General features: G+C 40.0%; 1 protein-coding gene across 11 annotated transcripts in view; it reads left to right on the plus strand.

Moving 5' to 3' along the window:
• The window catches only part of BCAS3 (BCAS3 microtubule associated cell migration factor), a 300,344-nt gene that overhangs the window by 10,890 nt on the left and 274,639 nt on the right, over nucleotides 1–14,815 (plus strand). For all 11 annotated transcript variants that reach the window (XR_010349455.1, XM_064394988.1, XM_064394990.1 and 8 more), the window contains exons 6-7: nucleotides 3,581–3,662; nucleotides 9,996–10,068. Coding sequence is in view for 10 of the 11 variants with exons in the window: in XM_064394988.1 (XP_064251058.1) it covers nucleotides 3,581–3,662; nucleotides 9,996–10,068 (155 nt within the window). In the remaining variant the exon portion in view is untranslated. The remainder of the gene's footprint in view (nucleotides 1–3,580; nucleotides 3,663–9,995; nucleotides 10,069–14,815) is intronic.

A 14,815-nucleotide genomic window follows, 5' to 3' on the forward strand; every position in this document is an offset into this window, starting at 1 on the left:
TGAACAAAACTTCCTTTGTTCAGCTTTTTTTTCTGGGTGCAAACTGGTGTGCTCCAAGCAATGCAGCTGTGCCATCAAAAATGCTGCACACTCCTGGCCTGTCATGTTTTAAGCAGTAGCTCAAGATCTCTTAAGTGGAGGGGAAGATTCTTCTTCCTCCTTTAATGAAGACTTTTTTTTGGGGGGTTTGAATCCTTTACTTCAGCCTTCCCTGTAGGTCTGGGAGTTGTGCTTGGTGCCAGGTTTTGGGAAAGCTGAGATGTTCTACCAGAGCAGCTTGGAGCCGTCGTTTTGGATTCCCTCTTCCCTGAACGAGTACCTGAAGCTGCTTTTACAGCTTAATATCCAATTCTTGAAACCTGTTTGGAAATATTCTTGGCTTTTGGAATGGGAAAGAAAAACTTTTAAGAGCCCTGAGAGCTGCCACGGGGACTTGCTACTTAGCTGGATCCAATCCAGCATGGCAGCCACAGCCTCGTTTCTCACAGGTGCTTTTTGAAGAATTCAGAGCTCTGTTTTCAATTCATGAGCTCTATTTATGTTTTGTCTGTGCACGGGAGACTGTGGAGCTCCAGGGACTGCTAATGGGCTGTGGAGCCTTTGGCTGGGAGGTGCCAGCCCACGGGTGACCCCTGTCCCCTCAGGGTGCAGCTCCTGGTCCCTCTTGGGCCCCTGGTGGGGTGAGGGTCCCATTTGCAGGGGATGGGCACTGATGTAAGGGCTGGAGGGGCAGAAGATCAGGCCACACAATCTCTGTCCCCCCAGGAGGTACTGCAGGCAGATTGGATCTGTGTGACCTCAGCAGTGAAGTTTTATCCACAGATAAATGAAGGGCAGTAGCATTAATCACAGTTAATTCTGGGTAATTAAATACCTGTAATCTCATTTTAGTCCCTGTTGGATCCTGTGCCTTTTGTTACTCTATTTAACCTTACTTTTTGAATTTCCCCCAGCATAAAATAATAAATGATCTTCAAATAATGAATATTAATTATTCAAGATTTTTGTAAGACTGCAAACAGCAGAAGCTTCTGGTGGTGGTGGTGGTGTTTGAAAGAAATTAATTGGAATTCAAAGAAAATCCTGAACTCGAAGCCCTAATGCATTTTTCAGTGCCAAGCAAACCAAGGCACAACCAAGCTCTGACTAATTCATGGCAGACACAGCATGCAGAGTCTTCCACGAGTTAAGGACACACAGCTCAAACCCCCTGAAAAAGCTGTCACTTTGTGAAGCTGTGCTAGATTAAATATTAGTGTTTTAAAGGTATCAGTGTTGTGGTGTCACATCCAGATTTTTTGGAAACTTTATTTTGTGCCTGTTAGAAATGTGAATTTTCTTTACAAGTGAGATGCTGGTGGTTGGGTGGCATCTTTTATTTTCATTCCAAAGCCACCACTGGGGGTGTATCTTAAAATTTGATCCTTTTTTAGCTCCCAGGAGTCAGCAAATGCTGGGCACTTGAGCTGTAGAGGCTGAACCCAAACCATTCCATGATTCAGAATGCTACAGGGACTGAGCAGAGGACCTGTTAACTGCAGTGCTCTCAAAACAGGGGCTAGATACCTGTAATCTCATTTTAGTCCCTGTTGGATCCTGTGCCTTTTGTTACTCTATTTAACCTTACTTTCTGTAATTTCCCCCAGCATAAAATAATAAATTATCTTTAAATAATGAATATTAATTATTCAAAAAATACTTCATTACATGCATGAGAAGAGCTGGGCTGGGATTTCCATGTTAAATGCTTCAGTACAAATAAACCTCATTTGTATTTGGACGTTTCTAGCTTTTCTTTGCAAATCTCAAGTCTAAGCTGTACCAGGTCTTGGCAGCCCAGGCTGGATAAACATTCTCCTGGAGTTCAGGATATTTAAGAGCAGAACCTGAGTTAAGAAGGTTTGGCCCTCTCAGTGTGTCTTCCTTTGGGCACTGGAGCTTTTGGAAGTGGGCTGGAGCTGGGGCTGGCGTGCTGGCAAGGATGAAAAGCAGAGGGAGGTGTGGGAGCTGCTTGGGATATTTTATGGGAATCACTCCTTCCCTGCCTTTGTTGTGCTGGTTCCTTTCCCTCCTGTTTTCATTCCTAGCCAGAGATGTGCACACACGTGTGAAACAGCATTTTCATGGTTTGGGGGAAAAATCTTTCATTGCCAATAATAATAGTTCCCAAACCTTCTATTTTTCTTCTTTTCCATTTCCTCCTTTCCCTTTGCATAGAGCTGCTGTGTTCCAGTGGACAGAAAACGTGCTGCTGTCTTAATTTTTTACATCTCTTTATTGCTCTGTCCCTCTTTAATTTTCCTCATTTTCTGCTTAGCTGTGCTCTACGTTTTCCTGAGCTGTTTTTTCTGGATACAGATGTTTTCATCCAGAGGCTTTTTTTCCCCTCCCCACACTGCACTCCAAGCTCATGGTCAGTTAAAAGCCATCAGCAAACCTTTAGTGAGTTGGTGTCATTAACAGTGATTTTAATTGATAAACTGCTGGGCTAAAATGGCTTCAAAAGTTATTTCCCCACATTTATGTAGCTTGTGTGTAATTCCAGGCTTAACAGGGAGAAGCAGCAATTCTCTGCATTGTGTGCAGAATGGTGGCTTGGCTCTGTAGTAAATGGTATTTTCAAAGTAATTTTATTTATAATTGTGCTTCAGGGGGTGGGTTTCATTCTCCCCCATGACCCAGAGCAGTGATAATAAATAACCAGGCAGGGGTGGATGTAAGCTGAGAGCCTGGAGTACTGTACTTGGGATTTGCTGGTCAAACAGTAGGAGTATTTTAACTTTTTGGACGTGTGAGCTGAAGTGCAGAAAGAAATGGAAACAACCATAAAATGACATTTCCAAATTCCACTTGAATTTATAGTTTATTGATTTCTAAGAACCTTATTCCAAATCATGTTCTCTTCTGATATTGTAAGCTGCTTGTTTGGCAAAACTTTATGCCAGCCTTGGCTGTGTTCTGAGGCTCATTACATCTGTTTTAAGTTGTTGGTTAGCTGGAAATGAGCTTCATAATGTTTGCCATTTTCCTGGAGTTTGACATTCCATATCGGATCCATTTCCAGGCAGTTATGAAAATACATTGAGTGACCATTGCAGGAAGTCTGGGAATTCATCTTAACTGGTTTAATCTTTTTAATTCATCTTCTGGTTTAATCTTTTCAACATTGCCATCAGTGGCAGGCTTAAGTAGCTTGACCACCAATTTTTAAACATGGTTTTCACACAAACTGGTGAGCTTGAAATGAACCAATATATGAAATTCTCCCAACTTTTTCCACCCATGTTTGCCACTCTTGACTGATTTCTGGTGAGCTGGCATTTTCCTTTAGAACCATGTGAAATGTGGGATAAATTTTTGGGAATTTTAGTCAGCTTCAAGTCTTGCTCCTTCCAAAACCTGTGTGGTCATGAATGGTTAATTCAAGACATAGATATATATATTTTCAATTAGAAAAACAGCAGTGGTTGCTTAGGCAGAGTCTTCCCAATATACCTCCCTACGATGCCATTCTGCCTCCCTCCTTAGCCGTGGAACAGATGTGTTTGTGCAGGTGTGAACTGTTTTTTGGCCTTTGCAGATCAGCGGGGAGGCTCAGGAGCTGTTCTCGGTGCGCCACGGGCCGGTGCGAGCCGCTCGGATCCTGCCAGCTCCCCAGATCAGTGAGTACCCCCACAGCCCCCACAGCCCTGAAAGGCTGCTCCTCTGCACTTAAACTAACAAAACACAGCATTTCTGTTTGGGGTGGCTCTGCCTTCTGGTTATTTCACATTAACTTTACTCACTTTGGCCCTTTCAGTGTTTGCGTTTTGTCATCCTTGAGTGCAGCTCCTCTCTGCCTCTGCTTAAACACCATTTTATCAAATCCTAAACCAAGCTGCTTGATTTAACAGGATTCTTCCAGAAATTGAGTTAGCCCTGAGAAGAACTTGCTGCAAAATCTGAGCAACTGTGCACAAACAAGCAAATTCCTCTAAAAAAATGACCCTGTTCCATCCAAACCCAATCTAATTGTTGGCTTCTGAAAGAACTGTTTGGGTCTAAGTTAAATTGATTGTTTTACTTTGTGGATAAAAAGAATTTCACCAAGGTGTTTGGGGACCATGCTGGGTTAGAATTTCTAGTAATATTTTATGAATTAATTAATAAACTCAAAGAATACAGCCTAAAATCTTATTATTTAAATTATTCATAGTAAATTGTACTGATTTTGTGTGTTTCAAAGAATGTGTAATGGACATATTGTATATTGTTCTGGGGATTTCCTAAGCAGAGGAATATACAAAGCATCTGTGGCTGTGTAACTATTGCAGGTTAAACTAACTTAGAGTGAAATACTTCCCAAGCCTTTATTCCATTTATTGGAACCCTGCATAATTCCCAACCCTGCATAATTCTCTCTTGCTGTTATGAGTGTCATTGAGTGATGGATGTCTGTGCCCCTTCCTCTCTAGAAGACAAAAAAAGGAGAAAGAAGTGGAAATGAAATTAAATGAAAATGAAATAAATTAACTGAAGAACCTGGGAGTTCTGTTTTTTCTGGTATTAAAACAGGTTTTTGATTTTTCAATCAAGAAAATCACACTCATGAACTCCTTCAAGCAGTTATTGTCTTTCTGCCCCTAAATTCCATATATTTAGCATGTGACAATGATAGTTGTTACATTAGAAAACTATTCAAATTAGCTCATATTAAATTAAACCAAACCTTTTAAAAACATGTTTTGGTCTCTTTTTACATGGCTTGGTTTAAATAAATCTTTGATTAAAAGTACATGAATGTATCATTGACCAGTATCTGGAATCAGATAAAAGTAAAGCTGTAATAAGAGGCCTTAGATAACCAACTCATGAGCTTTAATGATTCTGAACGAAATAAAAGGAATTTGTAAAGGAGAAGCTGATTACCATCAGCAGGCTCAAACACTGTTTTACTGTAAAGCTGTAAAAAGGGAATTATTGAAAAGAGGAGTCTCTTGGTGGATGGATTTGGCACGTTCCTAGAAACAGATCTGAGCTGGTGATAAGCAGCAGCTCATTCCCAGGTGTGAAAGGAAAGCTCATGGCTTTAACTTGGTGACTTTACAGCAGCAGAACTTAATATTTGTCAACTATTTCATTAAAAAACTGCAGCCCTTTGATGTTAGATCCTGTGCCTCGTGGCATAATGAAGCCTTGTTTCAGAGGCATTATTTCCAGCAGGGGATCTCCTGCAGCAGCAGCCTGGGCAGGTTTTCAGCTCCTGGAGCTGCTGGCACTGGCATCTGTGCCCTGCTCTGGGCTGGCCCAGCTCTGCAGCATCACTTTGGGGTCCTGCTCTGCAGCCTGGAGGGGATGGCCATGAGAATTGAGGCATTTCTGTAAATAATCCTAAACCTTCCAGATATCAGCCCCTCTCCTTGGTCAGGTCACACCTGCCAGGCCTTCAGTAGGCAGGGTTTTAATTATTCTGTGCAGTGTAATTATTCTGTGCAGTTTGCAACATTCATTTTTGGAGACTGAGGCTTTGCTTAGGCAGACTGTGACCAGATTTTGGGCTTGCAGAGCTCATATTTAGACTATGAGAACATCTCAGTCGGGACTCTGGCAGTCTCAGGGACAGGAATTCTGAGCTGTAGAACCTCTGAGCCATCCTTGGCTCTTCTCCACTTCCAGATCTGGGGTTAGGGTTGTTTCCATCCAGGTCTGGATTTTCTGTCAGTGCTGAGGCAGTGATACATTTATTTCAGTTACCTTTGTTGTTCTTTCACCTACAAAATCAGAATACTGATGCTTTCTGAAGGAAGTCAGGGCTACAATCTCCCATTTTTTATTACTTATCCCAGGTCATTTTACAAACCCCTGGCCAAATACCTGCTTTGCCTTGTGCTGTCCCATTTGTCAAGGCAGAGCTGCATAGTTGAAAAATCAATCAAGAACCTCAGAAAGCCAGGGAGCAGCTCTGTGTGTGGCAATTCCTCTCAAAGGGGTGACAGGCTGGTGTGGTGAAGTTTAGATCAGTGGCTGTCTGTAAAACCTATTTCCATGTTTCAGCATTATGAAAATAAATTCCTCCAGCGAGCTGAATTAATTTATTGCCATTTTCTAGATTATGCTGCTTGCAGAAAGATGATATAGTAGCCCTACATCTCTCAGTGAATTTGACTGTTCACTCAAATTGACTTATAAGCGGGGAAAAAAGCAAATAAAAAAAGGAAATAGAAAGAATGTAGAGGTACTAAACCCATTGAGAGTTGAAATATTGCAGCAGATTTATCCCTGTTCTCCACTGCTCCCATCTTTGATGTTGGCAAAATTAAGATTTGAACCTCAAAAGCTGACTCAGGGTTATGTGCAGGTACCCTTAAAGAGCTCTAATATTTAGGTTGCTTTCTAAAGGAAGGCAGATGTGAGGTTTGTGTAGGTTCAGCCACTTGGGTGGTTCAGTGGTTTGAAATCCCCAAAAGGCCAAAATAACCCCAGGTTCTGTGTGGTGGATGGACAAGCAGGGCTTGGGGTGGTTGTGCAGGTGTGTGTCTGAGTTCTGCTGCTCTCCCTGGGGTTTTTGGGATAATGAGTGGGAATGTCTGTGGATTATAGAAATTACAGACTGGAATTATCCAAGAGATTACAGGGAAGAATTTTGGGGTGCAACACTGTAAAATCCCAATTTCTTCAAAGCTTTGGCCTGTCCTGTGTTTCCTCATTGTATCATAAATGAAATAAAAGAATTATTTCATTGTTTTCTGGTGCTTTAGACCCGTGCACCTGAAACTTTCACCCAGCTGTGCTGGGAGGGAATTCCAGCCTGGGGCATTCCCAGCTACTGCTGGGCTGCTGCAGGACCACAATGCCACAAGATTTCCAAGGAGAAGATGGAAAGGAGAAGGGTTTAGTGGAGCAGGAGCAGCACTCATTATTAAATGGGACTGATCAGTGGAATTACACACCAGGAAAATCCACCCCACTGCTAAATAGGTCAGAGTGTGAAACTCATGCAGCACGTTCCTCCTGATGGCAAACCAGGGCATTTCCAGAGCTCTGAGCAGCTTTGGGTTCCTGTGACACCCACTGCCTTTCATTTCATCCTGCACAAGGCCGTGCTGGTTTTGGTGGTGTTGTCTCTCTTTTTATTGGCATTATTGAGGGGCCTTAGCAGCCCCTGAGGTCCCAGTTCACAGTTTCATCAGCAGGACAGGGTCTAAGCTGCTTTGAGCTTAGTGTGGGTAACCTTTTGACTTCATAAACTTCTAAATGTTGATTTGTATGAAATTTCATTTAGCCACAGAGAGATTTTTTTTTTGTCCCTTTTTTTTTTCAATTTTAAGCACACTGACTGAAGTGAGGTTTTTATAAAACCAAACCTATCATTTAGCTAAATGGAGCTGTAGATAAGGTGGTGCCTTGTTGGCAGGAAGGGCAGTTTTCATTACTTTAATTGTGTGATTTGTCAGGATTTCCAGCATTTTATAAATGCTGGAGTGTTATATGACAGAGTTAAAAGGATTTAGAATGAAAGGAGTTTAAGAGAAAGACTTTGCAACAGGATTTCAATACTTTTTGTATTTGGGGGGATTTAGAGAGCTGTTTTTCATTTCAATTTTGTTAAACACTGTGTGTGCAGCAGGTGTGTGCAACGTCAGCGCCTCGCACATGCAAATAAACACAATTTTACAAATGAGAATTAATCCAGCAGAACCTGGGGGATTAAATGGCACCCCAGACCTGGGAGAGGCTGCTGCCTCCATTAGAGCCCAGCACATGTCACTGTGCAATCTCATGGATGGGACAGCTATTAACCTGATTTAATGCCCTCGGAGGCCTCCCAGTAATGATCCTTTCCTGCACTATTAATATTTACATTCTGAAAGTATTGGAGTAGAAAATGGATTTTTTAAAATTGAGGGACTCGAGTCATTATAGACAGAAATCAGAAGTTTAAGCACCTATTGCAGAAATTTTGCAAATCTCTGCTGTGGATATTAAATCTGGCATTTGATTTGGGGGCACTTGATTCCCTGGACTGCCCCCCGTGTTTTTCCTCCTTCTTTCCCCTTCCTGGTCATTAAACTAGACCATAAATAAACATCTGAATTTGTGTCTCTAATATATATCAATATATATAATAATTAATATATATAATATATGTATATATTTGTGTCTCTAATATATATCAATATATATAATAATTAATATACAATCAATATATAATCATAAATATATAATCAATATATAACCAATAATATATAATATATATAATATATATAATATATAATATATAATAATATATATAATCTATATATATATTCTATATATTGATATATATTAGAGACACAAATATATATAATAATATATATTTGTGTCTCTAATATATATCAATATATACAATAATTAATATATATAATATATATGTATATATTTGTGCCTCTAATATATATCAATATATACAATAGATTATGTGTCTAATATAGTGAGAAAGAAGGAAAAAAGTAGAGTTAAAAACTTCAGTAAAATCCTGGCTGCACTTAAATCAGTGTCAGAAGTGCTGGCAGTCAGCATTTCACCCTCCGTGCTGGGAGCAGAGCAAATGGAATTCATCTGTTACCTGCACTGAGGGAAACAAATTGGTTGCCAGACTCTTAAGGAGACTTTTATGTTTCATTTATCAATTTACAGGTCAGTACATACAGTACAGGTTTGACTCACCAAAGAGCTTGAAATAATAGGAATAAAAGGAAAATACATCTGGCTGGTTTAGGTTGTTTGTAAAGCCATTGTTGATGGTGGAGTTATTGATGTGATCCATTTGACTTTATAAATACCCAAAGGTGTAGGAGGGAAGATTTTTCCTTGTACAGCTGAGAGGACTCAGCAGTGTTTGTTACAAATTAAATGCATGTACCTGAGTCATTAATAATTAACAGCCTGCTATGTCAAAATGTATATTGTTAATTGTTGTGCCTTTCTGAATAAATGATTTAGTTTTGTACAGCTCTATTCAAGATTTAAATTTTGAGCAGACTATATCAGTAATATTCTTTAGAGATCAAAGGGTTTGGTGTATAATGGAGAAAAAAATCCATTATTCACCACACATGTGCAGACCTATAGATAGATAATTAAAAAGGCAAAGGTTGAAAGAAAATGGAGGAAAGTTAGTAGTGGTGGTATTGGTTGTTACTTTGTTATTTAAGCTGGGTAGAAACATACCCTGGAATTCAGTAAAACAATCTTCACAAGCAGAAGTAAGATATTTAAAAAAAAAAAAAAAACCCTCAATTTTAGTTTTATTTCTGTTTACGCAGCAGTAAAGCAAAGTTCTCCAAACTCTTAAAACCCCGTTTTAAGAAGTGTGGTGTCTTTAAGAGTGCTGGGCTGGAGGTGTGCCAGTGCCAGGGCTGGTGCCAGTGCCAGGGCTGGTGCCAGTGCTGTGGGACAGCACCCCAGGGCAGGCACAGCTGGCCCAGCCTGGCACAAAGCAGCTCTGCAGCCCTGGCAGGGGATGGGATGTGCTGCAGGAGTTGTGGCTCCTCTTGGAGGTTGTTTTTTGAGGGTTTCCATCTCCTGGTGGTGGAACAGGTTGATGTGGTTTGGATTTCACCTCCTGTTTTCTTGGGCACGGGGCAGGGGCTGCAGAGGCTGCTCTGAGGTTGGCACTCCTGGCTTCCATCTCTACAAACTGGAAACCCAGGTGTGAACCCAGGCAGAGCTGCAGAGAACTCCCTAAAAAACAGTGAAAAGTGAGCAAGAGCTGCTTGTTTCAGTCACAGAATCCCAACCCTTGTGGGATGAACAGAAAATCACTGCCAGAGCCTGGCCACGTTTTGCTGCCTGTCTTGTTCTCATTTTCATCTCTGTCACAGCTAATTTGTAATTTGAATTTCTGTCCCTCATCTTGCTCAAGCTGTGAATTTTGTGTTATATTCAATATATTGGGCCCCAACCTGAACTTGGAAGCTGTACAAACAGCACACAGTGATTTGCTTTTTCTTTTCTTTTGTCTTCCCTCTTGTCAGGTGCTCAGAAATGTGATAATTTTGCTGAGAAGAGGCCTCTGCTTGGTGTGTGCAAAAGCATTGGGTCTTCTGGGTAAGAATGTTTTCTGTGGATAAAAGGAATATATGAATTGCATTGCCATCTGAAAAGCCCAGCAGATGACATCTTTAAACTTTGTTCTTTTTTATTTCATGGGATAACCCTGGGATGTGGTTTTAAACGATTTTTTTGGTGTGTCAACATATATTTTCCTATGACTTAAGCTTTTGGAAAGGGATAAAAAGGAGACTCTTGCTATAAAATAAATAAAGAGGTATTTAAAGTTTATTTTATTCTCAGTGGAATCACAACTTTATGATTAACCTTTTCTGATATTAATCCGAGTCAGAATTATTGTTGTGAAGTGTTTAAAGCAATCTCTGTCTCTTAAAAAGTAATTTTTCAAGCACAAATGAATTACAAATACCAAGCATTTCATTGTTGCAGCCACACACTCTTTATTAACAAAATACATGTTAAACCTCCTTCCTTGAGTTACAAAAATCAGTTTGCAGTCTTGTTTTATGCTCTCTCCAGAATTGTTGTATCACTGCTCTTATAAAAGAGGCCCTTGAGATTTTTTATGCTTTATTCAGACAATGCACAGGATTTATATCTCTACCTACAGGAAAATATTTGCTTTTCAGGAGTAATCCTCTACACAGCCGTGTAATGGCTGAGCAGTTGAAGTAAATCTTCTTACAGTTGTAAGACTAATTCTGTGCCACACCTTTTTCAATTAAGAATTTAATCACTGTGTGTGTGAAGGAAGAACTGTCAAATCTTTCCCTTTCTCTGGTATTACTGTGTGAAATTCAATATTAATGTTACCTGCCTTAAATGTTTGAATTGAAATCCACATAGGGCAGAGAAGGGATTCTTTTTCTTTATGTATTTACAACTTGCAAAAACTGGTTGATGGTGATTTTTCTTATTTTCTTCCCTGCTCTTTATTTATAAATTAGAGGTGCAAATGCTGTTCTGTCTTTTTCCAAACAGTGTATTTATATATGTAAAGGATATGTTTGTTTAGTACAAATCTTCTTTCACAATCTTGTTTTAGAAGCTGAGGTACCTGAGAAGTGAACAAACCCTGAAGATAATAATTTTCATTGTGTTATTGTATTCCTGTTAATGGAAAATAATTCAAAGATTCTGGGCAGTTTTCACTTCCCTCAAAAAAGAAAAGCCCCTCATGTGTTTTCAACACCATAATATTGTCATTTTCAGATAATTCTTTGTTGTTACCATTATTAATTAACTCCCAGGTGAATTTCCTGATAATAGATTTTGTTTTCTATTCTTGTATGTGATCATTTCATGTTCATCAGCAAGATGGAACCTTTTCCTCATATCTGATTTTCTGGTACACACATTTTTGTATTTTAAAAGTCACATTTTTCCAGCTAGTAAAATGACTGAAATGTTTCACAGGGGGGTTGGCCTGGATGATTTTTAAGGGTCCCTTTCCAATCCAAACCAGTCTATGATTCACTGTGTAATCTTTTCAAAACAGTTGTTTTCACAGCCCCCCAAAAGATGCAGTCCTGACACAGAAATGGGAAACAGATTGTGGTTTTTGGCTGGGATTTCTCTGCTGGTTTAGAGGCTGGTTCAGTCAACTTCAGTCTTAGATTACAAGATTTGCAAATTAAAAGGAAAACCAAAAAAGAAAGAATATCTGACTAAATTTTGGGGTTGTGGAGGGTTGTAAAGACATTCCTGCTTGTTCCTGGTGATAAGACAAACAAATCTTTATAGATACACAAAATTAATGGATGGGTTTGGTGCATCTTAATGCATTTCCTAGGTGGTGAAACATTAAGATATCCCTATTTTCCCCACATGGGTTATTGAAGCCATAGTTTGGAACTGACTGGATCTGTAAAAACACTTTCAAATACACCAGAGAGGTCCAAAATACATTACTTTCATTCTGTTCAAATGTAAATGTTAAATAAATACTTCACTTTCACTAATGGAGAAGTTTAAAGGGAAACAGACCAGGATAATTTTGTTTTAATTCAGATTATTAAAAAACCAATTGAGAATAAATGGAGAGATTGCAAATTTGCCCTTCAGCAGATAATATAGGTAACAAGAAAGCTGAAAATAATCAAAATGACCATTCCAGGAGGGAAATGAAAGCACATGAAGGAGCAGGGACAGGGAGAAGGGGGCAGGGAAGCCAGAGCCCTTGTGCTCACTACATGCTCTTAAATCCTTCTCCAGGTACTCTGAGCCATCCTTACAAAAACCACCTGATATTTTTGTGCCCTGTGTCCAAAGAGCCAAATCATTTTGCTAAAAGATTAGCAGATTATGCCAGAATCTTGCATAGGCAAGTATGATAATCAGCTAATGCACGTTTAGCTAATTAAACAATCAGTAATAGATGATTAAAAAATAAGAGTTTGAGGCCTTTTGGGGGAGTGCAGGAGCTCAGGCAGGGGCCTCTTCAGCAGCCTCTGGCCTGTGCTGGCTTTCCTGCTCATATTTTTAGAAAGATGAATTAATTTGATGATATCAAGTGGTGGAAAATTTTGGATGACTTGAAGAATTGGATGGAGGTCATTCAAGGGCATGAGAAGCAAGAGGTAATCTTTATTAATCATGGGAGGAGAGAGGAAATTAGGGTAAATTAAAGAAGGAGGAGTAGTTGGAGCAAACAAAATGTGTAACTTTGGCTAGCCAGCATTTTTTTCCCCCTGCTGATCTGTTTACAAGGCAAATCAATTGACAGCAGATTTTCAGGAAGCGTGTGCTTTATTCTCATGGCTACTGTAGATTAAATCCTGCTAACCTTAACCCAGCTTCAGCTCAGGAATGTGTTTATGGGAGTGCTCAGGTTTAGGAAGCAGCTTCCCATGAGTAAGAGCACAATTAAAGCGTTAATATTTTCTCAATTAATATTTCAGGGTCGTGTGAGCCTGGTCAGGGTCTGGCAGGGCAGTGCTAAAATCCAGTGTCCACTCCAAGTGTCTGTAGCTCTTAATGCTTCAGATGAGCTGGCTGGGAAATGATTTGTCAAACACAAACAGCAAAGCTCCTGAAGGATCACCCAAGAGGAGGAAATGAGCTCTGGTGAATGAAGATTTTGTTCCCAGCCACTGCTCAGGGGAACTCTTCCTGGAATGCCCTGAAATTTCAGATTTCCTCTGTTTTTTTGTAGTGCTGATGGTGAGGGCTCACCTGGCTCAGCCCTGCCATGGGCTGTGCAAAAGGTGCAGATAGAAAATGCAGTTTGTTTTCTGAAATCACACAGAAAAATGGTCTGGGCCAGATGGTTGTGATTTTCAGTTGTGTTGGGCACTGTGAAATAGATTTAATGAAGTTTGTCAAGTATTTGTGGGCGTTTATTGAAGACTGTGCAAAACTCAGATTTTGTGAAGGCTCTCAAGGCTAGAAATCAAATTTTATTTAATTATTGTATTCTAAAAAGTACAGTAGGACCTCTAAAGTTGGGCAAAACTCTCTCATTCCTGTTACCTTTGGGGATTTGAGTCCCAGAGGTTCTTGTGCTGCTGCATAACTGCAAAGCCTCATTAACTGCAGAGCTGTGTGGTGTCAGCTGCCTTGCAAAGACTTCCTTCCCTTCCAGCAGATGAAAAACATTTTCCTCTCTGATTTCTTTTGGGAAAATTCAGTTTAGCCTTAGCAGGTTGTGGGGTAGCTTTTAAGATCCTGAGAGAGGCAGGAATAAAGTAGTTTAAATTCCTTTTAGTGATGCTGGAATGGGGTTGTTATGTGCTAAAGATAGAATCTCCATCTTAAAAAGAGCTCTTCATTTTTTCTTTTAAGTTGATTCTGTGGTTATAAAAATGTACTTTTTTGTAACATTGAAGTGATATTTGCTGGTGATTCTGTGAGTTTTCTCATGGATTCCAGTGCCAGGAGATGGAGCTTTAATGGAATAAGGTGCTGTTTCCATGTGTAAATACCAAGGGCAGGAAAGCTCTGGAGTTCCTCTGATACTCCAAATGTTTGTCTCAGGGAACCTGAGTAAGAAATAACCTTTGAACTATAATAAACTGTTAATCTTGGATCAAAACTGGGAGAAAATGAGTATTTAGGGTCAAATCTTGACCAGCTGGTGAGAACCATGGGTAGTTTTGACCTTCTAAAGCTTTGATTTATGAAGCTGTAAAAAGATAAAGCTTTTCCAAGGCATCCTCAGGATGCAGTGGAGGTTTGGGACAGCAGATTTCTGAGCGAGGCACAGTTTTGTTTTCCTGCTGTTCCAACCCCTTTGTGTGTCGTGATGCAGGGAGGGGATGAAGGGATGGGAAGGATGGAGGGGAGGAAGTCCAGCTCAAACCAGCTGGAGCACGAAGCTGCCCCCAGTAACTTGTCAAAAGAAGCACCACAGGGAAAAGATAATGCACAGCACCATTACAGGCAGGGCTGCCACTTCCAGGGCCACTTGAAATTCCACTTTAAATTATTAAATACTGTAAACGCTATAAAGTTAATTAGAAGAGGAACAAACTCTACAAAGATAAATGTGTTTTCAATATGTTTCTCAGGGAGGGTACAGTAGAAACCAGTGAATGAGAGGAAATTTATTTCTGGCAGCACTCTAGACATGGAACTGTGGTTGAACTTTTTACCCTAATTACGTCCCCACTAATGCCTGCAGCAGTCTGGAATCAAAGTGGCCCTTCAGGCCCTGGAAAGTCTCTGATGTGGCGAGCGTTTGTTGTGTGCTGAGGGTTACTTCAGAAAAAACGGAATATTGTGACAGGATTTTTCAAAATTTCTCAGTTACCACCCACCTCACTTGTTGCCTACAAAAATAGAG

This window comes from Passer domesticus, chromosome 19 (assembly GCF_036417665.1).
Source record: "Passer domesticus isolate bPasDom1 chromosome 19, bPasDom1.hap1, whole genome shotgun sequence".
NCBI classification, from domain to species: domain Eukaryota; kingdom Metazoa; phylum Chordata; class Aves; order Passeriformes; family Passeridae; genus Passer; species Passer domesticus.